The sequence below is a fragment of the Podarcis cretensis genome (assembly GCF_951804945.1).
Source record: "Podarcis cretensis genome assembly, chromosome: 12".
In the NCBI taxonomy this organism is placed as follows: domain Eukaryota; kingdom Metazoa; phylum Chordata; class Lepidosauria; order Squamata; family Lacertidae; genus Podarcis; species Podarcis cretensis.
Window position 1 is genome coordinate 58,243,876 of NC_137181.1, and position 24,388 is coordinate 58,268,263.

General features: G+C 43.0%; 1 protein-coding gene across 1 annotated transcript; it reads left to right on the top strand.

The window, feature by feature from the left end:
- The first annotated feature begins 127 nt into the window (after positions 1 to 127).
- Positions 128 to 23,405, top strand: RALA (RAS like proto-oncogene A). Its single transcript, XM_079947665.1, has 5 exons — positions 128 to 273; positions 10,473 to 10,621; positions 11,843 to 12,051; positions 17,283 to 17,457; positions 21,516 to 23,405. Exons 2-5 carry the CDS (start codon positions 10,508 to 10,510, stop codon positions 21,636 to 21,638), a joined length of 621 nt encoding a protein of 206 aa, XP_079803791.1. The 5' UTR covers positions 128 to 273; positions 10,473 to 10,507; the 3' UTR covers positions 21,639 to 23,405.
- The last annotated feature ends 983 nt before the right edge of the window (positions 23,406 to 24,388 follow it).

A 24,388-nucleotide genomic window follows, 5' to 3' on the forward strand; every position in this document is an offset into this window, starting at 1 on the left:
GAAGCCGACCCCCGCGCCCCGCCACAGAGAAGCGCGGCCCCCGAAAGCGGCGGCGTTGGGTTGTTTTAGGCCCCGCCTCGGCTGCGTCGGGAGGAGGAGCGGGAGGAGCTGGCTTCGACCAGGGCGCGCCCGCCAGAGACTGAGGTGCCGCCTCACCGCCCGCCGCCGGCCCGGGAGCTGCAGGCAGGCAGGCAGGCAGGCGCAGGCCGCGTCGAGCTGCGTCCCCGTCCTCCTCCTCTTCCCCGCGCGCCGCTCCTGGCCCTTCCTCAGCAGGTGAGACGGGCCCGGCCTGCCCTCCCTTCCCGGTCGCGCCTCGAGTTGGCCCCAGCCCGGCGGCGGCGGCGGCGGCGGCGGCGGGGTGGGACCCGGGGGAAATAAGAAGGGTGGTGGGGCGGCCTAGTGGTCGAGGGCGTGCAGGCGGCTGTCCTTCTCTTCGCCTGGGAAGGCCGAAGGGGTTTTCTCTGCCCGCCCTTGCGCCTCCGCGGGGGCTCTGCGGGGTTGTTGTGTCTGTCTTTTGGGGGGTCCCGGGAAGCGCCTCGCCTTTCGGCCATTATCTCTCCGCAGTGCTGAACTGGTTGGGGCGGAGGGTCTTCCCGGGCTTCGGAGGCCGCTCTCCCGTTCGGATCCGGGGGCTCTCCCAAGAACAAAGAGAGCGGACTCTGCTTGCTGGATGGGGCTTGGGGCCCCGCCGAGGTCAGGCTCCCGTTTCCCGCAGTTGCCAGCCAGGTCGACCTGCGTGTGAAAGTGTACACACGCGCACACACACACGCGCCCCTTGCTGTCTGTCATGTGTACCAGGTAGTGCTTGGTGCACTAGCTCTGAATACACAACTTCCGTTAACCTGCGGTGGTTAAAGAACTGTTGCTGGATCCCTCCATCCCCCACGAATTAGCGTAATCTCTTTTACAAAGCCATCTAAGCCACTTGACTGCTTAATGTTCTGAGGCTAAATTCCTTCAATATGAAGTCAGGTTCTGGGTCCCTTCTTGAGACCAAAGGCAGTGGCGTAGCGTGGGGGGTGCAGGGGGGGCCAGCCGCACCAGGCGCAACATCTGGGGGTTAGGGTTACGGGGCGCAAATCCACGGGTTAGGGGGTGCAAATTACTTGCCTTGCCCCGGGTGCTGACAACCCACGCTACGCCACTGACCAAAGGCATAATTTGTCCAGAGCATGGGGGGGGGAGTTGCCCCCCTTCTATGCTGCATTGTTGTTGACAAGATCCAGGCTACTGCTGTACTGCTTGCTGAAATACTTGGGTATTGAGGACAGGATTATAAGCAGGAGCTTAGATGGCCTCCCTCCTCTGTGAATAAATGTTCCACTCCTGAGTCTGTAGGGAAGCGGAGCTTCTTGAAGAGTGCTGGGTGTGTCATTAGGCTTAGTTAAGCTGCTGCACTCAAGCCAAAGTCATCATGAGAAAGGCATTTTCAAATGCAAGCGTTTTCAAAGTTTACAGGGATACTTAAGGATTTCATATACTTACTGTACTTGCTGACCTTAGACATGTAATTTGGAAATCTGTTCATTTATACAAAGTGAGCCATCCTAAGCGCAGGAAACCTACTCTGTAGATTCTGGAATTTGTACTGTTAAGTATGTGAATTTATCATAAGAAGTTATATGGGTGAATATCCTACATACCTTAATACAGTTGAATTGCCTTGAATGCAGCTTTACTGCTCTTTCCCATTGCTGAAAGGACCTTGGGATACAAGACTTGCTGAGCATAAATTAGCTGTATGTAAGACATTCTGAGTACAGAGCTTAGGAGAGTGCTTAATTACTGATGTAATTTCAGTGTGACTCCATTGTTTGCGTTCATCCTTTACTATTTTTTTTTTTTTTGTTATACTTGAGACACTGAGATATCATTTAGTTTGAATACCAAGATTTCTAAGTGTCTACATTCCCCCTCCCTTAACTGGGTCAAAGGAAAAAAAATTGATTCCTTCTATATCTAAATTCTCATATGCTTTGAAAACATTTGCATAACTCCATTTCAAGCTAGTGAATTTTGTCTGTAGCTAAGTATGTTTGCAAATTCTAAATTACATATGCCTTGTAGAGTCTGTTGGATTAGTAAAACACTTCTAGCAGCAGATGCTTGGGTAATGAAAACAGCAACCACAACCAGCACCAGACCACTGGTACTTGCTTTCAAAACGCTCAAGAACTTTTAACAGTAAAGTGTGCCCAGTTTTAGAAACTCATATATATAAGCTAATCGCCAAATGCCACCTTAAACCTAGGTTACGGTTGCCACAACAGAATGTCTAGGTACCTTTTTTATGAGTTTACAACTCATTAAAATATAAAAGAAAACAATCCAAAAGAAAACAAAGTCAGGCTTCAAGGGAAATATTTCAGATCCTTCTCCAACTGACATTTTGCTTTCCCCATATTTATTTACCTATTTATTTTATATAGCTGCCCCATAGCAGAAGTACTCTAGGAAGCCAGCGTGGTGTAATGGTTTAGAGTGCTAGACTAGGACCTGGGAGATCAATGTTCAAATCCCCCATCAGTCATGAAGCTTGCTGGGTGACTGGGCCAATCACAGCCTCTTAACCTACCTCACAGGATTGTTGTAGGGATTAACTGGGGGAGGGGGTGAACCATGGAATCCTTTGAGGAAAAGGGGGAGAATATAAATACAATAAATAAGTTCTTCTGCTTCCCTGCTTAAGAAAGCTTGGGGGGCAGCCAGGTGGAGATGTCAGTCATCAAGCTTGGCATCCAGAGATCTCCACGTGGTCACAATTGGACCCACGCCAGTAGCAAAATGCGCCTTGCTAATTTCTAACACCGAATGCCCCTACTTAAACTTATAGCTATGGGCATATTTGAACTGTGTTGCTATTTTTGGATTGAAGTCAGTCACGTACCAGAAAATTCAGGTTGCACAGTTAGTTGATTTGATGCTCTTCTGAAACAAACCTGCCCTCTCTGCCCCCCCCCCCAAAAAAACTGTGGGATAACAACATTTGATTCAATGTTGAATAAATGCCTTGCAAACCAATTGGAATTAATGCTCAGTAAATAGCCAGCTTTGCCCAACCTCCCTGCAAACTTTGTGTAAACAAATCAGGTTGAATGCTTAATAAACAGGGTGTCTGAAAGCAACCTAGCTCTCCATTACCCAGTTTCTAAAATTTAACAGTATTGTGTTATATTGAAGTCTTACAAGTTTGCACTGCACAAGTTTGTAGAATGGTATACCAAGTCTCACTTTCAGCACTGCCTGGTATTGACAGCCATGAGAATAACATGCTTTTAAATTATAACTTTAGCAACCCAGTAGAAATTCTTGTTCAGCCCATGATGAAATCCTTAATATCTTTTCTGCTCTCCATTACCACTTTAGAACAAATCTTACAACTTGAACTTTAAAAAAAAAAACCAAAAAGCTTGTGCTCCCCAAGACCTCAATGAATCAGAATTGTTGAGTTGGGAGCCACTTGTCTCCAGTATATGCGACATCATCTTATTCCAGTGTCCTCTTCCTTTCGCCATTTTTGTCCCCTGGGATCAGAGTTCTCAAAAAGAGAGTTCACATTAACTAGCCTTGGCTACCTTGTCAGCCACACACTGTGAAAGGGGTAAAAAAAACAAAAAAAAAACAAGTGTACATCCCTGCATATGCTCAAAGCTGGAGATGGACAATGAAGGTGCCTGGATGTCCCTCCGTCTTTGATAGGTGCTCAGATAGCCCTTTGGACAAAGACACAGAACAGACCTTTCCCCTCGCTCCAAAGTGTGTGTGTGTGGAGGCTTGTTTTTCTGTTCTCTGCTTCAAACTTAGACCTAGAAAGAGGAGCAGTTTCTTTGACCTTGTGGTTGATATGAGATGTAGTATGTGATTGTGGGCAACACCCTGGGCCTTGTGGGAAGGGTGCATGCATGTCTTGGTGCTGACAAATTTGCAAGTAAGGCAAGACGAAACTTGTTGAGTCCTGCATTTGGTAACAGTGAGAAAGAAAGGGCCCTACCAATGAGTTTCAAGAGAGCTGAATGCCCGGGAGAGGGAACTCTTAAGACCAACCAGGAGTTCCCTTTGTGTGGAGGAGCTCTACATTAGTGATGGGTGGAAAGTAAATTTGGATCCTAGTAGATCTCTGGGTGGTGGGTAAGGATTTAAGCAGATTGGACAGGCCCACTCCTGCACTACACAGCTATGTCAGTATGTGCATAGGCTGGGCCCCTCCTCATGGTTGCTGAATTCTTTGGGAGCGGTGCAGTTGACTTGTTGCCCCCTCACACATGCTTTTGACGCAAAGGGGGTTTGCCTGCATCCCCCTAATGTGAAAGGCATCAATGACAACTCTGGGAGGGATAGGCAAGCATGGCATATGCAAACTTCTGTCTTATAAGTGTCTTCAGTGGGAAAAGAGGTGTAAACTTATGTCTTGTTGGAGAAATACTAGGAAAGATTTTTATAAGGTATTTTTGCTTCCCTGGGATCTTGTTTTGGGGGACCTGAAACATGTGCTGGACTTTTGTTTTACTGATTACTGTAGTTCAGCTATGTGAAGTGTTCCAGAGCTGATGAGAACAGGCGACACTGAAGAAGTCTTGCTAAAGGCAAGGGTATATATACAGAGGCAGCCCAGCTGCTGTCTTAAGTCTTTAGATTATGAATTGTTAAATGCCCCACTTGCCCTCAAAACCACTTGTATAGAAGGCAATTGTAGGGAGAGGAAAAGCTGAGAATGCTTTGGCCCAAGGCCACACTCTGACTTCATAGTTAAGCTGTGATTTGAAATAGTCAAGGCTCTTATCAACAAGACTGTGTTCATGAGTCTTGCATTTGTACCACATCTCCAACTTCCATTATAAATGCATGCATTCCTAAAATGGAAACCACAAAGAGATTCTCTTTCTGTCTTTGGCCTGCATTTAATTAATCAGGAAAATGCAAGGTGGAATAAGACCTTGAGAGTTTCTGCCTAACACTTACTGTGTTGAAAATTGATCAAATTATTTTGCCATAAAATACCTTTGCTACCAGGGAAATAAAGACAAGCTTCAGTTACATTGTCAACTTACTGCACTGGCTATAATGAATCTTAGACTAACTTGCCAGGAGTATTACATTTCTTTGTTTGAAATGGAAGTAAATTAGTCAAACAAAGAAAATAGTCCTTTTACAGTTATTTTAAATGCAAAAAACCACAGTATTTTAATGCCTTTTATCGACTTGTAAAATGTTTTTCTCAATTTCGTTTTCAGTATATAGTATACCTGTACTGGGCCTTGGATTTGTATGTAGCAAATCTTTTCATTAAATTTATCTCTAAGCTAAAAATATTTCTATTAAGAGTTGTTAGTCTGTACCTGCTAGCAACAACATGGGGAAGTTGTTTTAATCTTCTTAACACTTACATTTGTGTATTCTAAACTTGGATTTCTTGTGAGGATGTGCATAATCTTGTGCTTTACATATTAAGTTTTATCCAAAACACTTTGTGCTTTTGTACAGATTGGTGTCACTACCTCCTTTCTTCCTATGAAGCTATTAGGGAGAACTCTCTGGTTCGTAATCAAACTGGTAAATAACCCCCTCTCAATTTGAAGTAATGTGGGTTACTATGAGACAGAATGTCTTCTTGTTTGCTCCTTGGCTATAGGATGCTCTCCATTAAGAGGCTCACCTGGTGCCTATTCTAATGGGGGGGGGTGTCAGGCAAAAACTTTGTATTCTCTCAGGTCATTTAGCACCATTTTCTGTTACCAACATTTGTCAAATTTCCTTCCACTGCAATAATATTTGCATCTGGGTATGCTAATGGCTGTTGCAGTGAACACAGTGTGAAGGGAAGATGTCCAGTAGACAGGCACCAGGGAGTTGCAGTGGCTTGGGATGAGTCACTAAGCAGTTGTGAATAAATACGTCCCATTCATGCATCACTTGTTGATTTCAGTAAATACCAATGTATCTAGGCTGCGGAATAAAATGTGAAACTGCCATTGTAATACATTGAAGGGTAGGCTATAAATACCCATGGTCAGTGGTGTAGCGTGGGTTGTCAGCACCCGGGGCAAGGCAAGTAATTTGCGCCCCCTAACCCGTGGATTTGCGCCCCCCTAACCCGTGGATTTGCCCTAACCCCAGATGTTGCGGCCGGCCCCCCCTGCACCCCCCACGCTACGCCACTGCCCATGGTAACTCTTAAACCAGAAGCAGTGGGCCTTTGGCCCTCCAGATGTTGCTGGACTCTTCCCCCCCCTTAAGTGTTTCGATAACTTAGTTTATTAAATCACTAACATGCTCAGACTGCTCAAGTGATGGAAGAACAGTCATACTGTATTCCTGAATGGTGAGGACATTTTCAGAGTAGATCGCTTCATCCCTGCAAAAAATGATGGGATTTGCTATTTTGATAGCAGGTGTCACGGGGATGATGGCATTAGTAGGTATATGATAAATAGTCCCACTGTCTTGTGGTAGTGATGCATAGTAGTAAAGAGACTGAGGTAATGCGTCAAGAAGGCCCCAATAGAAATCTCACTCTCCTTAGAGGTGGTGTCAAATTAGTTGGCTTTAGCCCCCATCTGACATGGTAATGTATGCACAATTCTTCAAATATTCAAAATATACAGTGGTGCCTCGCAAGACGGAAAACCCGCTAGACGAAAGGGTTTTCCGTTTTGGAGGCGCTTCGCAAAACGAATTTCCCTATGGGCTTGCTTCGCAAGACGAAAATGTCTTGCGAGTTCCTGCGGGTTTTTTCCCCTCCCCCCCCCTTTTTCTAAGCCGCTTATCCGATAAGCCGCTAAAAGCTGCTAAGCCGCTAATAGCGCTAAGCCGTCAATGGGTTTGCTTCGCAAGACGAAAAAACCGCTAGACGAAGAGACTCGCGGAACGGATTAATTTCGTCTTGCGAGGCACCACTGTACATGCTAAGAATTATTAGGTTTGTGTCCCCAGAACATATTTTAGAAGCAGTAGGTATTGTCTACTGTTTAAAAGTGCCCTAGATAAACCACATGTTTAGGGAAGTAATGTCAGTATTTTAATTTGTTAAACAAGAGTAATTTGCCATTCTGCTATGCAGGACTTTATTCCAGTATTTACAAAATTTGTATACAGCCCTGTTCCAAATATCTCAGAGCAACATATGTGGTACTCTCTCATTTTATCATCAAAATCCTTTTAGGCATAAGATAGTGAAGGCCTCCTTCACATTTGAGTTGTAAAATGTACACATTACACATCCAACTGTGTGCATTTGACATGCACATTATACACTATAGCTATGCCAGAAATTTGGGATGGACTACATCTCCCTGCTGGGTAGCTTGGAAGTCGAATGGAATCCGTTCCGGAAGTCCTTTCAACTTCCAAAACGTTAAAAAACCAAAGTGCGGAAGCTCCTGCCATGGAAGCCCTGTTGGACATTGAGCTTCCAAAAATAGCTCATAAACTGGAACAGTCACTATCGGGTTTGCGGTGTTCCGGAGCCAAAACGTTCAAGAACTAGACTGTTCGACTTCTAAGGTACGACTGTACATGCTTCCATGTTGTGTGAAATGTCCTGGATTTAGGTTTCCACGTTCAGCCACTGCATCACACCGATACATGGACTGCTGTAATAGCACTAAGCTGTTGAGATTCACATACATTTAAGCAGACTGTCACTGAAAACAGCACTCTTACAGACTTTGGCTGTAGGCATATTACTTGCATTTTATCTCACACTCCTGCATTGTGGCTTCTGTTTATGGTCTTTCTCATGGGTAGGCAAACTAAGGCCCGGGGGCTGGATGCGGTGCATTCGCCTTCTAAATCAGGCCCATGGATGGTCCGGGAATCAGCATGTTTTTACATAAGTAGAATGTGTTTTTTTTTATTTAAAATGCATCTCTGGGTTATTTGGGGGGCATAGGAATTTCTTCATTCCCTCCCCCCCAAAAAAAGAAAATATAGTCTGGCCGCCCACAATGTCTGAGGGACAGTGGACCGGCCCCCTGCTGAAAAAGTTTGCTGACCCCTGTTCTTTCTGATTACTTCTTATGGCCTTTAGATTTACCTTTACTGTATATAGAGAGACCTGGTCTGAACAAAGACATTGGATTCTTATCTCATTATACATGACAAAGACATTTTTCACCTTCTCACCCCTTGCTTTTTCCTGTAAGACCTATTGCAGTCGTTAAGAGTCGTCAACAGGCTCATCACAGCTATCTGCCAATCACCCAATCCCACCACCCTTCTGAGTAATACCCCTCCCCACCTTCTCACTATATAGAAAGGTCTGGTGACTTCTGTTTCAGTGTATCTGAAGAAGTGTGCATGCACACGAAAGCTCATACCAAGAACTAACTTAGTTGGTCTTTAAGGTGCTACTGGAAGGAATTTTTTTATTTTGTTTTGACTATGGCAGACCAACACGGCTACCTATCTGTAACTGTATATAGATGGTACTGTTAAGAAGTTAGTAGATGCAGTAGACCAGCCGGGGCTTGCAAAAGTGCAGTCAAGCACTATGGTGATGGCATTCTCTTCCTACCTCCAAACTGGTCATGTTACATGACTCATAACAGTGATCTCTTTGCAGAGGGTGTTTTATTTTGTCTAGTTCTTCACAATATGAAGGGAGGTTTAGAACTGTGGACCCTGTTTCCACTGCAGCCATGATTAACAAGGATGAATACTTACAAATATGCATTTAAAAAAGCAGAACCCTAAATTATATGTCTGGGTAGGCTTGCTTAAAAAAAAACAAAAACCTTTTAGCAAGCATCTCAAACAATATATCAAGGGTACCTGCCTAGTATTAAATATATGGCACCTGTAAAATACAAGTTCCGCAGATCCCAACAGTACTTTTGTATTGTAGTCCTTCTTCCTTGTAGCGGTGGACAGCTTTTAGTTGCATAAGATCTTTAAGAGTCCAGTACTTGGCTGCCTCAGTTCTGAAAATATAACTGGTACGCTTTTACTGTTTCCAAGCAAACTGTCACAAAACGCTGTTGTCACTAATTTGACAACCTTATATTGTAAATGCATATCCTATGAGCTTTACATTCTATATAATGAGCTGGGAAGCAAATGTAAGCAGCCAAGTGTATTAAAAAAAAAGTATCTATGATACCCAACTTTTCTGTTGTATTAAGCTGTGGGCTAACAGAGATGTTGAATGTTAAATTCTTCTATGCCTAAAGTGGTTTAGTACATACAACATTTTAAAGGAAAAATTAAGTTTTTCCTACAAATGCCATTTATCCGTGCATACATTAAGCTGTGATCCTGTGCTTGTTTCCCTGGGGATAAGCTCTCTTGAACACAGTAGCACTTCCTATGCAAGTTTGCTGAGAAGCATCAGTCTGCATAACAGTTAAGTGTATGTAAGTCGAACTTTCTGAATAGTCCTTGTATCTAAATGTATATACAGTGGTACCTCGGGTTCCAAACACTTTGGGTTACAAACTCTGCTAACCCGGAAGTAGTGCCTCGGGTTGAAAACTTTGCCCCATGATGAGATCTGAAATCGTGCGCCGGTGGCAACGGGAGGCCCCATTAGCGAAAGCACGCCTCAGGTTAAGAATGGTTTCAGGTTAAGAACAGACCTTTGGAACGAATTAAGTTCGTAACCCGTGGTACTACTGTATTCATGAATTGGCTAGCTACTCCCTTATTGGAATTAACACGACTCAACTTGGAATCAGTATTAGAAGTGGAAATCTGTCGTCAGATCTCTCAACGCTTCCTTTTTTAAAAAAGGAAAGGAAAGGAAAAGCATCTGCTAGACTCCCAGAATAAACTAGCATGGCAAAGGGGAATGTTTGTAACTGTCTTCCCCATTCCCAGCTACTATTTGCTCTAGAAGGAAAAACATTAAGGTACCATACATATGTGGTGTCTGTATGTGTGTACACAGAAAGAACAAACAAGTGTGGTGTAGCAATTGAAGTGTTGGACTAAGACCTGGAAGATCAGGGTCAAATCCACACTTGGCCATGGAGCTCACTGAATGACTTTGGGCCAGTCTGTGGCAAATGTCTGAGGCTTACACTTACATTTGCCTTACTTAGATTTTTTTCCAGATACTTCAAACCATGAAGGCTAAATTCAGAGTTCACCCCCCTTTTAAAAAATAGGTGTGTTAGAGGACTTTGAACTAGTTTTATATGTGAATATGTCCACAAAGCAGAAACAACTGGAAGAGTTGTAACTCAGTGGTAGATCACATGTTTTTCATACAAAAGGTTGCAGGTTCAATCCCAAGCATGTTAATTTTTTTTATATCTAAAAGCTGAAAGCCATCCTTATTCAGAGAATAATTCTCTTTGCTTGATTCTGTTATGCTGAGCAGGTTGTGTTTATATTACTGTAATTGTTTTTGAAGTTGGTCTAAGCCATGGGAGCATGCTTCTACTTATTTTGTAGCTATTGTACATTTTAGTTACTGAACCTCCTTATGAATGTTTAAAAATCCTTATTAATTCAAAAAACATTTCTTCACCCAGGTTCCTTCTTTGTGTGAAATATCTGAAATCCAAAAATGGCAGCAAATAAGCCCAAAAGTCAAAATTCTTTGGCTCTGCACAAGGTCATCATGGTAGGCAGTGGAGGTGTAGGAAAATCTGCATTAACGCTGCAGTTCATGTATGATGAGGTAAGAGTGTGACAATCATTTTTTTAAAGAAGTGTGTTCTCAGGCTGTATATGAACAGGGAGTCTAATCACTACATTTTAGTTCGTTTGGCAACTGCTTCAGCAAACCTGAGCAGACTAGTTCTTTCAGCTGGAAAGATTTTTGTATGGTTAATGGCAGGGGTGTGGAACCTTTCTAACTCAATTGTTATCTCCCCCACCCCTTGCAGGCCAGGTTTGACACAATGTCAGGCTACTCTTTTTTGCCCACTGTTTTCTGCAGTGCTTTGAATTGGACTGCTGAAAAATCAGCTGATTGTCGGATTGAGCACTTCTTGCAAGTCAGAGATGCAGAGTTAGATTAATAAAAGGTTGTAGAATTTTGCCCTAGCTGCTGCTATAATTGTTTAAAGAGTCCAAGAAACTTGATCAGCAATAGTTTTTCAGTATGCTTTTATTTACAGCAGTTTAATTTTCAACTTTTAATTAAAATGCTATATTTATACAGTATTTGTACCTATACTAACAAATAACTAAAAATACAATAGTCATATTGTGTTAAAAATTAATACAGCCAAGGTAACAGTATTGTTTAGTTTGATTACATAGAAAGCAATATTGATTGTAGATACTGATTTTTCTACATTAATTCTTATTCAAACAAACCATCCACTGTTATGAATTCATAGTATTTTGGATTATTTAATTTCAACAAAGCTTCTAAAATAACTCTTTTGCCATTCTATAGGTTCATGCTGCTGGCTGCATATAATTCTCCACAGTTTAATTGATGACTATTTAGGATTGCCCAATTAACAAATATTTGTCAGAATTAAACTGGTCTTTCGTTTGAAGTTTGATTCATTTTTCTCATTCCAACACTCCTCATGTTAACTTTATAGCAAATTGAACCTCTGATAGAACTTCATGTTATCTGCCTAATTATTACTGGATATTGCTGGTGTAGCAAAATGGCTGTGTTTGCCTTAAGAATTAGAAAGTTCCCTGATTACATCTTGCCTCTGCCATGAATTCACCAAGTGGCCTTGGACAAGACACTCTCACAACCTCTGGTCTCTCCCCCACCCCCAGGGTGGTTCTGAGCCACTAGATGATGCATGTGAAACACTGAACATTTTAAAGTTCTATATAAATGTTACCAGTATTTGGTCAAGGAATGTTTCTTTGGAATCCCTGGTGGAAGTTACCAAAATAAGACTGACTCTGTTTCATTTCTTGCCAGTTTGTGGAAGACTATGAGCCTACCAAAGCAGACAGCTACAGAAAAAAAGTAGTTCTAGATGGGGAAGAAGTCCAGATAGATATATTGGATACAGCAGGGCAGGAGGATTATGCTGCAATTCGAGACAACTACTTCCGAAGTGGAGAGGGTTTCCTCTGTGTATTCTCTATTACAGAGCTTGAATCTTTTGCTGCTACAGCCGACTTCAGGTAATTGGATGTGTATGAGAGAAACTGGTTTGTTTTAATGAATTCAGCATCTTATTTTTACTGTGCTAAATTGTGGCTTTGTTCCATGCTTTTCTGGCCTATAATATTGCTGCAGAATATATGTGCATGGTTAACATCAGCCTATACTCCAGGCCTCTCCATCAATAACATCGGAGAGTTTTAAGGAATAAACACCTAAGAAGCAAGGCCCTTGATGGGGATAAGTAAAGGTCAAGGTACCCCTGCCCGTCGTGTCCGACTCTAGGGTTGTGCGCCCATCTCACTTAAGAGGCCGGGGGCCAGCGCTGTCTGGAGACACTTCTGGGTCACGTGGCCAGCGTGACAAGCTGCATCTGGCGAGCCAGCGCAGCACACGGAAACGCCGTTTACCTTCCCACTAGAAGGCGGTACCTATTTATCTACTTGCGCTTAGGGGTGCTTTCGAACTGCTAGGTGGGCAGGAGCTGGGACCGAAAGACAGGAGCTCACCCCGCTGCGGGGATTCGAACCGCTGACCATGCGATCGGCAAGCCCTAGGCGCTGAGGTTTTACCCACAGCGCTAACCGCATCCCTTGATGGGGATAAGAAACCACTATTATCCTGGCCACAGGGATGGGATGCAGCTAAATAGGAATAGAGGGAAAGAGGCCCTGAATTAAGGATACAGATAAGGCAGACAGCAGAGGCAACAGTCCAAAGAAAAAGAACAACTTCCTGCAAGGTAAAAGTTGCTTCTTTATGGCTACATTCCATACATATTTCCACAATCGGCATTGTGCTAGTTCACATAAAGCCCCCAGAATCAGTAGACATAGTCCTTACATAGCCTTAGCAGCTTAATATTGCATTTTTGTTCATCGTAACTGTTGGGTGGCTGATGTCTGCTGAGTAATGCAGTTCTTATAACACAGATGCATTTTCAAGGTCAAACATGAGAAACAAAGGAGTTGGAGGTTACAGTTGGCTCAGTCATTCTAGCCAATTACTCAATAACTCTTACACAAATGTACTTTGTTTGTTCGAAAACAATTAAATCACCAGCATAAAGTATCTGCCTCGCAATGGGAATCAGGAGCTGCTCTCCCAAGATTGATGTTTATAATACAAATATTGCATCATGGTGTAAGAGCTTCATTATTTATTTTGAAAAATGAAGCTTTCCTGAAAAAGAAGGCATGGCACACCTGGTATCTGAATAAATGTCATATATAACCTATTTTTAATGACACAAAACACTATTGGGTTATTTACTATGTTGGAAATTCTTGGTTCCTGTTGTGTCCAGCATTAGTTGTTGACATGGCTGGGGATCTTTTTAAAGTTCTGAAGCCATGAAAGATACAAATATATAGTGGCTGCTGTATCACTTCTGCTACGCCATAGAACAGGATTGAATCGGGTAGAACACACTTGAATCATCTTGTGGTTGTTTAACGTATTTAAAAGATTTATAGTTTGTCTTTTATTGATGCTTGTACAAAGAGTGGGGTACCACAAAATAAATTACATGATTGAATTTATGTCTGAACAACAGTGAAACAAGCTGAGCCACAATAAATGAAAAATTAAGGCTGGTGAAAACAGTAGAGGCTTCAGCAATGACATGCTTAAACACTTAAAATGCCTGAACAAACAAAAAAGCCTAGTTTACCTTTGTATGCTATATAATTTTTAAAAGGTAGAAGGAAGCTTAAAATGACTACCGGCCTTTCCAGTTGTTGATTAACTCATTGTGTGGCTACTTGGCATTAAAAGGTTTTGTGTGTTAAACACTCAGTGAATATTCAGTGCCAAATATGGTGACTGTTCTCTTTACTGAATTGGTCACATGGGAGGAAGAAAGCTAGAGTCTGGCTGCAGGCTTTGCACAAACTAGTGCTCACGGTTTGCTCATGGTTTGTTTCATTCCAAACATGCCACAACTGACAACTGATAAGTCAAGGGTTATTTGGAGAAAAATCACAAGCCCAGGTTTCTGCATCGCAACAAGCCAGATGCTTGACTTGTTTCTTCCCTTCTGCATCACAATCAGGACTTGGGAAGGAGCAAGGTACTCCATACATTAAATCGTATGAGCCAGTGTGGTGTAGTGGTTAAGAGCAGTAGACTTGTAATCTGGTGAACCGGGTTCGCGTCTCCGCTCCTCCACATGCAGCTGCTGGGTGACCTTGGGCCAGTCACACTTCTCTGAAGTCTCTCAGCCCCACTCACCTCACAGAGTGTTTGTTGTGGGGGAGGAAGGGAAAGGAGAATGTTAGCCACTTTGAGACTCCTTAGGGTAGTGATAAAGCAGGATATCAAATCCAAACTCCGCTTCCTCCTCCTCCTCCTCCTCCTCCTCCTCTTCTTCTTCTTCTTCTTCTTCTTCTTCTTCTTCTTCTTCTTCTTCTATTTTAAACTATTTTGTGGTGTGCATACTGGGCCACTGTAAACTGAATCACAGTGAATAAAAGTTTCTTTGCCACTGAACACTGAGGAAGTGTTTGCTAGACAGCATATGATGGGCACAATTGGTATAGATTGCCTCTTCATTCTTAAGTGCATGAGGCTGGGTCTTTATTATTGTCTCCTAATCTAACTTCAGCATTTAATTTCTGTTAATTCGAGATCACAGATTCCACTGTAGGTTTGCCAAAAGTCCTCTTGAGTGGCAAGGATTCTTTCTTTAAAAATTAATTTTCAAATTAATATTTGAACCCCTGCTAAATTTGCCCGTTTGCCCCCTGACGAAGAAATGACCAGTCCATAATTTTAATGGTAGGTTTATTTGTAGCTGTGAGAGACAGAATAACAACAGGAATCCCAGAAGACAAAAGTCAGAGATTGATGTGCATTATAATGAGTGAAATAAGTATTTGATCCCCTTGCAAAAGATGACTTAGTACTTGGTGGCAAAACCCTTGTTGGCAATTACAGAGGTCAGACCTTTCTTGTAGGCGGCCACCAGGTTTGCACACATCTCAGGAGGTATTTTGTCCCACTCCTCTTTGCAGATCCTCTCCAAGTCAGTAAGATTTCAAGGCTGATGTGTAACTACTCGAACCTTCAGCTCCCTCCACAGATGTTTGATGGGATTAAGGTCTGGAGACTGGCTAGGCTACTCCAGGACCTTAATGTGCTTCTTCCTGAGCCGCTCCTTTGTTGCCTTGGCCGTGTGTTTTGGGTCATTGTCATGCTGGAATACCCATCCTCGACCCATTTTCAATGCCCTGGCTGAGGGAAGGAGAAGCTCACCCAAGATTTGACAATACATGGTCCCGTCGATCGTCCCTTCGATGCGGTGAAGGTGTCCTGTCCCCTTAGCAGAAAAACACCCCCAAAGCATAATATGTCCCCCTCCATGTTTGACGGTGGGGATGATGTTCTTGGGGTCGTAGGCAGCATTCCTCCTCCTCCAAACACGGTGAGTTGAGTTGATGGCAAAGAGCTCGATTTTGGTCTCATCTGACCATAACACTTTCACCCAGTTCTCCTCTGGGTCATTCAGATGTGCATTGGCAAACTGCAGACGGGCCTGTACATGTGCTGTCTTGAGCAAGGGGACCTTGTGGGCTCTGCAAGATCTCAGTTCTTCACGGTGTAGTGTGTTATCCACTGTTTTCATAGTGACTATGGTCCCAGCTGCCCTGAGATCATTGACAAGTTCCTCCTGTGTAGTTCTGGGCTGCTTCATCACCGTTCTCCTGATCATTGCAACTCCACGAGATGAGATCTTGCATGGAGCCCCAGACCGAGGGAGGTTGGCAGTTCTTTTGTGTTTGCGAATTACTGCACCAGCTCTTGTCACCTTCTCACCAAGCTGCTTGGCAATAGTCTTGTAGCCCAGCCCCGCCTTGTGCTGGTGTACAATCTTGTCCCTGACATTCTTGGACAGCTCTTTGGGTCTTGGTCATGGTGGCTACTTTGGAATCTGCTGGATTGATTGCTTCTGTCGACAGGTGTCTTTTGTACAGGTACTGTGACGAACTGGGATTACAGGTAAGACCTCTCCCTTACAGCAGGTGCTTCTAATCTCAGCTCGTTACATACAGTGAAGATACCAGGTAGCCTGACATCTGGCTGGTTGATAGGGGATCAAATACTTATTTTACTCATTATAATGCACATCAATCTCTGACTTCTGGGTTTCTGGGGGTTTTCCTGTTGTTATTCTGTCTCTCACAGCTATAATAAAACTACCATTAAAATTATGGACTGGTCATTTCTTCATCAGAGGGCAAATGGGCAAATTTAGCAGGGGATCAAATACTTTCCCCCCTCACTGTAAGTAGTGGATGCCACTGTAAATGATGTTCTGTTGAATGTCCAATAAAAGGATATCATGTCACTATGAAATCGTCCCTGTCCCTTTTTCCGGCTAATGCTTCGACTTCCTTAGTCAATTTTTCTGAAAGTGCTATAGACCATGTTTTTTGCAAATATTCTAAAGACTCTAATTATTGTGGGCAATAATTTGTTGAGCTGCTTTTCAGAAGGAAAATGATCAGTTCTTTGTATCATTCTTAAAAAGGTTGGAGTGCAAAGTGGCAAGGATTTTGGATAGCCTTTATCTAGCATGAAATTCATGTTGTAGGAACTGCCACAGGTGTGTTGGGACAGAAGCTAGTCTGTTAAACAGGCAGTTCTGACATGACTGTCAGTTAGGTATTTGGGGAGTAATCATGTTGATAGTTTTATAGTTTGATATCAAGGTTAAATTAATCCAAAGGTTAATCTCAGTGGTAAAATGTAAAGTCTGCTTCACTATCACTTTAAAATATTTCCCTTTTTCTATAAAAAACCTAATTTATGTATTGTTTCTGCTTAATAATTCTGAAAGTAAATATCTTCATTAATCTTGATAATCCTCTATAGCGCTACTTGGTCAGTTTTTTATTGATGTTAAACTGCTAATTCTTGTGTTTGGCTTCTCTTGCATTACCATCTCATCTTCAAAATTATCCTCTTATAAAATTTATAACAGGCTCATCTGTTAGTCCTCTTTATGTGTGCTATCAGTTAACAGTTTATAGCTTCTTACCTGCTACTCCTTTTCTGACTGCTCTCCTGTGTAGGGTCTTTGCAGGTTGCATATTGTGAATACCTAGCACCAAGTTGGTGATAGCACATGATGGGTAACAGCAAAAACATATGTTTTTTTCACCAAGGTTGTATTAAAGTATCATATCTGAGAAATCAAAGAAGATTAAACTGCATGGGTCTTAAAATGTGTTTTTTCTCTTCTCTTCAGAGAGCAGATTTTAAGGGTAAAAGAAGATGAGAATGTTCCATTTTTGCTAGTTGGTAACAAATCGGATTTGGAAGACAAAAGACAGGTTTCTGTAGAAGAAGCAAAAAACAGAGCTGATCAGTGGAATGTTAACTATGTTGAAACATCTGCTAAAACACGAGCTAATGTCGACAAGGTAAAAGTTTACTGTTTCCCAAATACATCTTCATAAACCTCTGATTCCACTCGTTGTTTGTCAAGACTAATTATTAATGTTACCCTGACTCTTTTGTGTATTGCTCATTTTTCTTCAAGATGAATGCTCTAACAGGTAGCTGAACAGAAGACATTCAAATGGCTCACTAATGAGTTTCACTGGGGTTTGTTGGAGTGAAGGAATGGGTTTCCCAAAACCCAAAACTGACTATGCAGGCAGTTTTAAACTGCACCAAAATCCCTATTTTTCCTTAGCTAAAATGCATAAACTTTGAGCCGTTGAGCAAATGCATAACAAGAACACAGCTCTCTCCTTTATTGGTTTGTGACGTCAGGGATGACCCTGGCTGGTCTAGGGGAACAGAGCAGACATGTCAGTGCCTTATCTTATGTGCTGACCACAAAAGACACACAGACTGAAGTCCGGAGAAAACGCCAGAAGCGTGATCCCAGAGATGATGATCTCTTCCTCCAAGATAAGAGTAGGAAGAGGAAGATCCTTTTATGGTCAGGAGTGCAGGAAGGAAATCCCTTTTATGGTTAAGAGTGCTGGAGCAGGAACATCTGTGATGTCAACCTTGCGTGTACAAGCTGACGTGGCTGGGGAAGGGGGAGAGGGTGTCTGGAGGATATATATACTGCATGAAACTTCTCGTTTCTTTGGACTTGCTGTGGACTTGATCACACAAGTGCCTTCTGCTATCCGGAGAGCAGAATAAACTCCTTGAACCAACCTCAGTGTCATTTGACTTCCTTCCTCCTGTCCCGGAGCAACGCAGACCCAATCGGTGCACTCAAATAAGGCTACAGGAGTTCAAGCAATGGGCTTGAACATTCCCTCTTGTATGCTCAGCTGTAGAGAACATTTCCTGGTTTTTCAAATTACCATTTCCTATGATGCCTCGGTTGCTGCCTGTAAATCAGGGTTGCAATCCATAGTTTTGAGTCCAGTTTGCAGGTAAGTATTTCCAATTCAGACATCATGGGAAACTGCAATTTAACAAACCAGAAGCCTTATCGCAATCTGGTGTGAGCAGTGATGGAGCTTCAGGCGGGGGCGTGGCTGGCGTGCGTCCCGGGGGTGTGGCGTGCCACCTGTGGGGGCGTGGCAGCCAGCGTGGGCAGGGGGACAGCCGCAATGGCATCCCACCGGGATCGTGCTGCAGGGGGCGGTGCGCTCCCCCCAACCCCCTCTTCCTCCACCAGTGAGTGTGAGACAAAGTGGGGTTGGGGTGAGATGGAGTGTTGATGCTCATTCTCTAACAGACTATGGCCTGAACCTGCTTCCATTTGTTCTGAGTGGGATTAATTCCAGTCTAAGGAAAGTAGTTGCTGGGGACTATGTTGCCCCTATAAAGGGTGAAGGGTGGGTTCTGACTTACATTGTTGAAGGAGATATGAGCTATAATGCTTATAGGTAAACTGGGGTTTAACAGTATATGAGCTACCGTGTGTGTATGTGTGTTTAAGTTCTTTCATACTCTTCTTTTAAAGAATTTGATTATATACCCTAGGCAGAAAATGCTAGCGTCAGTGTCTTAATCTCTTTCAAAAGAGGTGGAAGGCAGTGGTGTAATTTAATCAACTCATGTTTTAATGATCTGGTACAAAGGTGAAAACTTCTTAAATCTTTTTTTTTTTTTTTTTTGACAACAATAAGAACCCTATAGTTCTTAAAACTTATTCTTCACTAGTTCTAAGTACTAGCTCTTGCCTTGCATAAAATCTGCTCTGCAAAAGGTTAAGGGGCTTAGTGGTTTAATATGCAAACCTCTCCTTTCTGACCTATATACAAACATGACTGCATAACAGGAAAGTCCTTTTTAAAAACTCAGATGTTAGAAATTGGGTCACTAAATGTAAGTTGGCATGTTTACTCTGAGCAGTGTGGTACTGAATTGTTATTGACTCACTAGAATATGCTGGACAGCTGTTTCCTAGAAGTTTCCTTGGCTTCTCATTTGAGCAACTGGTTCTGTAGCACTCAGGAATATTTTCATGCATTAAGGGTCGGTGGCAGGCTAGTTTGCATTTAAGCAAGATCATCCTTACTTCCATAGTTGGGTCACATGCAACATTGATTTACCGGTTTCTGGCATGTGACTTCATATCCGCTTTATGATTTTAGCAAGCTATGCTTAGCATGGCTCCCTTTCCATGGAGGCTCAAGTTACAGCAACAGCCAAGGCGACATTTTTTCACCTTCGCCGCATCAAGCAGTTGGTCCCTTACCTTTCCCGCCCCAACCTGGCCACAGTGATCCATGTGACGGTCATCTCCAGGCTTGACTACTGTAATTCGCTCTACGCGGGGCTGCCCTTGAAGCTGTCCCAGAAACTTCAGTGGGTGCAGAATACTGCAGCGAGGCTCCTCACGGGGTCTCTGCCATGGAAGCATATTCACCTAGTGCTTTTCAAACTGCACTGGCTCCCGGTGGAGTACAGGGTCAGATTTAAGGTGCTGCTTTTGACCTTTAAAGCCCTTCACGGCCTAGGACCCTTGTACCTACGGGACCGCCTCTCCCGGTCTGCCCCACGGAGAGCCTCAAGGTCCATAAATAGCAACACCCTAGTGGTCCCGGGCCCTAAGGAAGTTAGATTGGCTTCAACCAGAGCCAGGGCCTTTTCAACTCTGGCTCCGGTCTGGTGGAACGCTCTGCCTCATGAGACCAGGGCCCTGCAGGATCTGATTTCTTTCCGCAGGGCCTGTAAGACAGAGTTGTTCCGCCTGGCCTTTGGCTTGGAGCCAATTTGATTCCCTTCCTCTCTTTTTTCTTTTCCTTCTCCTGCGATGAGGCTACATTTTAATATTTTAATGTTTCAATATTTTAATGCTGTATTTTATTTTTGTTTTTAAGTTTGTAATCATTCATCTTGTTTTTATTATTGCTTGTAAGCCGCTCTGAGCCCGGCCTTGGCTGGGGAGGGCGGGTGTCAGAGCTGCCCGAGGTCCCAGCTCACAAAGGACCAACGCCAGTCCGTTGTTATATATAAAAGTCTTTATTGAAGTGCAGTTTCGATTTCAAAGCCGCGGCGCGCAGCTCTACGTCTTAAACTCTAGACCGCCGTCTGAATCTCCTCCCCCCAGACACCAGTTTAAGACTCTAGCCTTGTTCCACCTCTTCCTTTGCTCTTTCCTCCTCTGGGTCCCCCTGTCCGCTGGGGTCTTGCCCTTTCTAGACTCTTCTGACGCTGAGTCCCCTGAGTCTTCCCCCTCCCTCCAGCGGGCTTTAGGACCTGGTTCCCAATCTGGGTTTCCTGCTGTGCCGCGCGGCTTTACATTCGAACTTGGCGCGCGCGCCCAGCCGGCAACCTTCCTTCTGACCGTTACACTGCTCCTGTCACTGCTTCCCCCTTCGGAGAGGCTAGCTGGACCTGACCTCCCCTCCGTTCCCTCACTCTGCGATGGAGGCGTGGCCAGCCCTGATTCATCTTCTCTCCCTGCTGGAGGAGAAGCTGGCCCTGATACATGGGACTCTTCCCCCCCGCTACGCTCTGGTGGAGGAGCTGGTCCCGATCTCCTGCTGCTGCTTTGGGAGTCCCCGCTGGCCCCTTGCTTCTGGTGTGTCCCCCCTGGGACCCCCCTTGCCCTGGCCATCGGCGCCCCCCTCTGGGAATCTTCTGAATCGCTGGAGAAGCTCATGGAATCTCTCGGGCCACTGTCATACTCCCCTACGCTGCCCTCAGATTCTTCCCCTTCGCTCTCCATTTCCTCTCTCCCCTGTGCCTCTGCTCCTGAGCCCCTGACAGCGGGGTATAAATAAAAATTATTATTATTATTATTATTATTATTATTATTATTACTTACATTATTAACAGCAGGTCTGAATAGATATATTTTTGTTTTCTTTCTACTTTCTATAGAATTCTGTTAAAGAAAAATATGAAAACAGCTTTAACCCTACAATGCATTACCACTCATAGCTGAAAAGGAATGAAGACGAACCTCTTGGTTTACTTAATAGCCTAAAAATGCAGGCTTTGATTAATGTAGCACATGTTTGCACACATGTACTAACACTTGTATTTTTCTTTCTAGGTATTTTTTGATTTAATGCGAGAAATCAGAGCAAGAAAGATGGAAGACAGCAAAGAAAAGAATGGAAAAAAGAAAAGGAAAAGCCTAGCCAAGAGAATCAGAGAAAGATGTTGCATTTTATAATCAAAGTTCCAAACTCTCATCATCCCTTGATCATACTAATAAAATCCATAACTTATAGCATGCCATTTGGAGGCTCCTATGACTGAAATTACTCTTAACAGTTTGGAAATTGTAATGTACCACTTAAAGCATGAATTGGGACAGCACTGAAAGTCTTTCACTGAAAAAGTTTAATGTGGCTTCAAGAGAAGCAGAATTCAACCCATTTCATAACTTGCTGCCTCTCACCATGGTTCTTCTGAATGTAGAGGGTGTTTTTTTCATGGGCAGTCCGTCTTGAACTGTAAACAAAGCATTACTTTCTATCATTTCTCCTAAAGCATACAGTTTTCTATCACCCAAACTTCACTTTGTCTTCTACTGCCTTGGAAACTACAGCAGTGGTCAAAACTAAGCAAAGGTAGTGTATATATGCTTTTTTTTTTTGCAGTTATAAGAATATGCAAATTAGAGAAGAGAAACGAGCTCTGTTCTCTGCTTCTATTGGAAGTCATTTATACATGGAATTAGCTTAGACAAATGGTATAAATTCATGAGTATATTTGAATATGCCTTAATTTAAAAAAAAAACTTTAAAAAAGTTAACGTAGTTAAGGGTGTATCTTCCTTGTGATGCACTGAGGTGTGTGCATCACTGTGAAAGTATATCCTTCAGTGTGGAGTGCAGTTTTTGTGAGCAATTTTGCTAACTAGCTGTGTGCTAGCAGTATCTCTGATCAGAAAAGTGTGCCATACTCTGGGTCTTTAATAATCCAGAGCATACTAGTAACCTGTGATTCAATGAAGATTGCTTTTGCTTACAGTGGAAGGGCCGTCATATACATCTGAGATTGAATATAAAAAGAGGGTGGAGCGCATTTCAGTCAGAAGTGGTCATGTATTTCTTAATGCACAGATATTGACACTGCCCTTTGGTAACTACTTAATTTGGGTAAGGTATCTTCCTAGGGTTGGGGCACAGTGTGGGACAAATAGTTGCTGGTAGATGTGTTCTTAGAGCACAAATTGATCTTGCTCTTAGGGCTGTCTGGAAAATATAAATTTTCCATTTTTCTGTGTTGCTCCTGTCTAAGGCTTTGGAAATGTTAGCTATGCATTACCTAATGGGAAAGCATTATAGCTACTTTTTCTGATATCAGTCAAACACCCCACTATACTTTGCAGTATGGAAATATTGGCCATGTGCTTCCATAATCCCTCATTGATACACTAAAATGTATTGCCCTTTACTGTTCTGCTTTTTGAAATATAATTAGTACATTTAGTATGTGGAATTGAAAGATAAAGCACTATCTGAGGCTTTTAAGTTTCTTGGGTGTAGGTGTAAAGGTTAGATCAGTTACAAAAAAACACTTTTTTATATACATGTGTGAATTTATGAAATGACAGTTCAAGATGTGTCTGAGCAAACTAGACAACACATATTTAACATGCTAACAAGTAGACATTAGGAATGTGGCTGTTTAGAGAACACTTGTTTATCAAAACTTTTTGTATGTACATTCTCCTGTAGACGCTACCATGTGCAGAATTAGTTCTTGATGTGCCTGGCCAAGCAGATTGGTCCTCATCTTATTGTGTATTTGTTTTCAGTCTGTCTAACCAGGGAGTTTAACCACTAACATTGATGTTTGTGTAATGGGAACCAAGGTGTTATGAAGCCAATGGACACAGAGAAACTATTGTCATAGGCTGATGCCTTACCAGATTCTTTTTATTTGCTATTTGAGCCATTGACTATGAATAAACTTTCATTTTTAAAAAAAATATTTTGTGGAATGCTAATTACAAAACTTTCATTCCAGATGAGTGACTTTACCATTGCTTCTGTTAAGTTTTTCCTGTACAGTGGTACCTTAGTTGTTGAACAAATTGGCTCCTGAACGTCGCAAACCCAAAAGTGAGTGTTCTGGTTTGCAAAAATTCTTTGGAAGCCAAGCGTCCGACGACTTCTGATTGCCTGCAGGAAGTTCCTGCAACCAATTGGAAGCCACGCCTTGGTTTGCGAACCATTCTGGGAGTCGAACAGACTCCCAGAACAGATTAAATTTGAGAACCAAGATACCACTGTATATAAAATGGATTTCCTAACTTGTTAAAGTCCAGGAATCTGCTCAACTGAGATTATATTGTTGATGCTTCACAAATGGAAGTCTGCATTGAAAGTGTGATTGTTGGGCAAATTAGTAATCACAGAGCTGTGTGAAAGTAACCTATTACTAATCCGATGCACTGTAGAACTTTGTGCCCTGCACTCTCCTGTGGCCATTTCCCACTTTCCCTACTCCCATCTCAGTTCTTGCCAAAACAGCGCGATAATCCAAATATTGCAGTTGGAACAAATGGCATATTAATACAGATATGTCCTGACTCTTCTTCTCTGAAACATGCTCCAGCTTTGGTTGAAAAGGGCCAGAGCTGCCTTTGCAGAGTGAGGCGCCTGCCTCAGGTAGCAGATAGTGAGAGATAGGGACTAAACAGAACTACAGTGCTACCTCGGGATGCGAACGTGATCCGTTCCGGAGCCCCGTTCGCATCCCGAAGCGAACGTAACCCGTGTCTGCGCATGCACGGGTCACGTTTTAGCGCTTCTGTGCATGCATGTGACATCATTTTGACACTGCGCATGCGCGCGCATCGAAACCCAGAAGTAACGCACTCCATTACTTCCGGGTTGCCACAGAGCGCAATCCAAAAATGCCTAACCCGAAGCGTATTCATCCCGAGGTATGATTGTACAGTGGTACCTT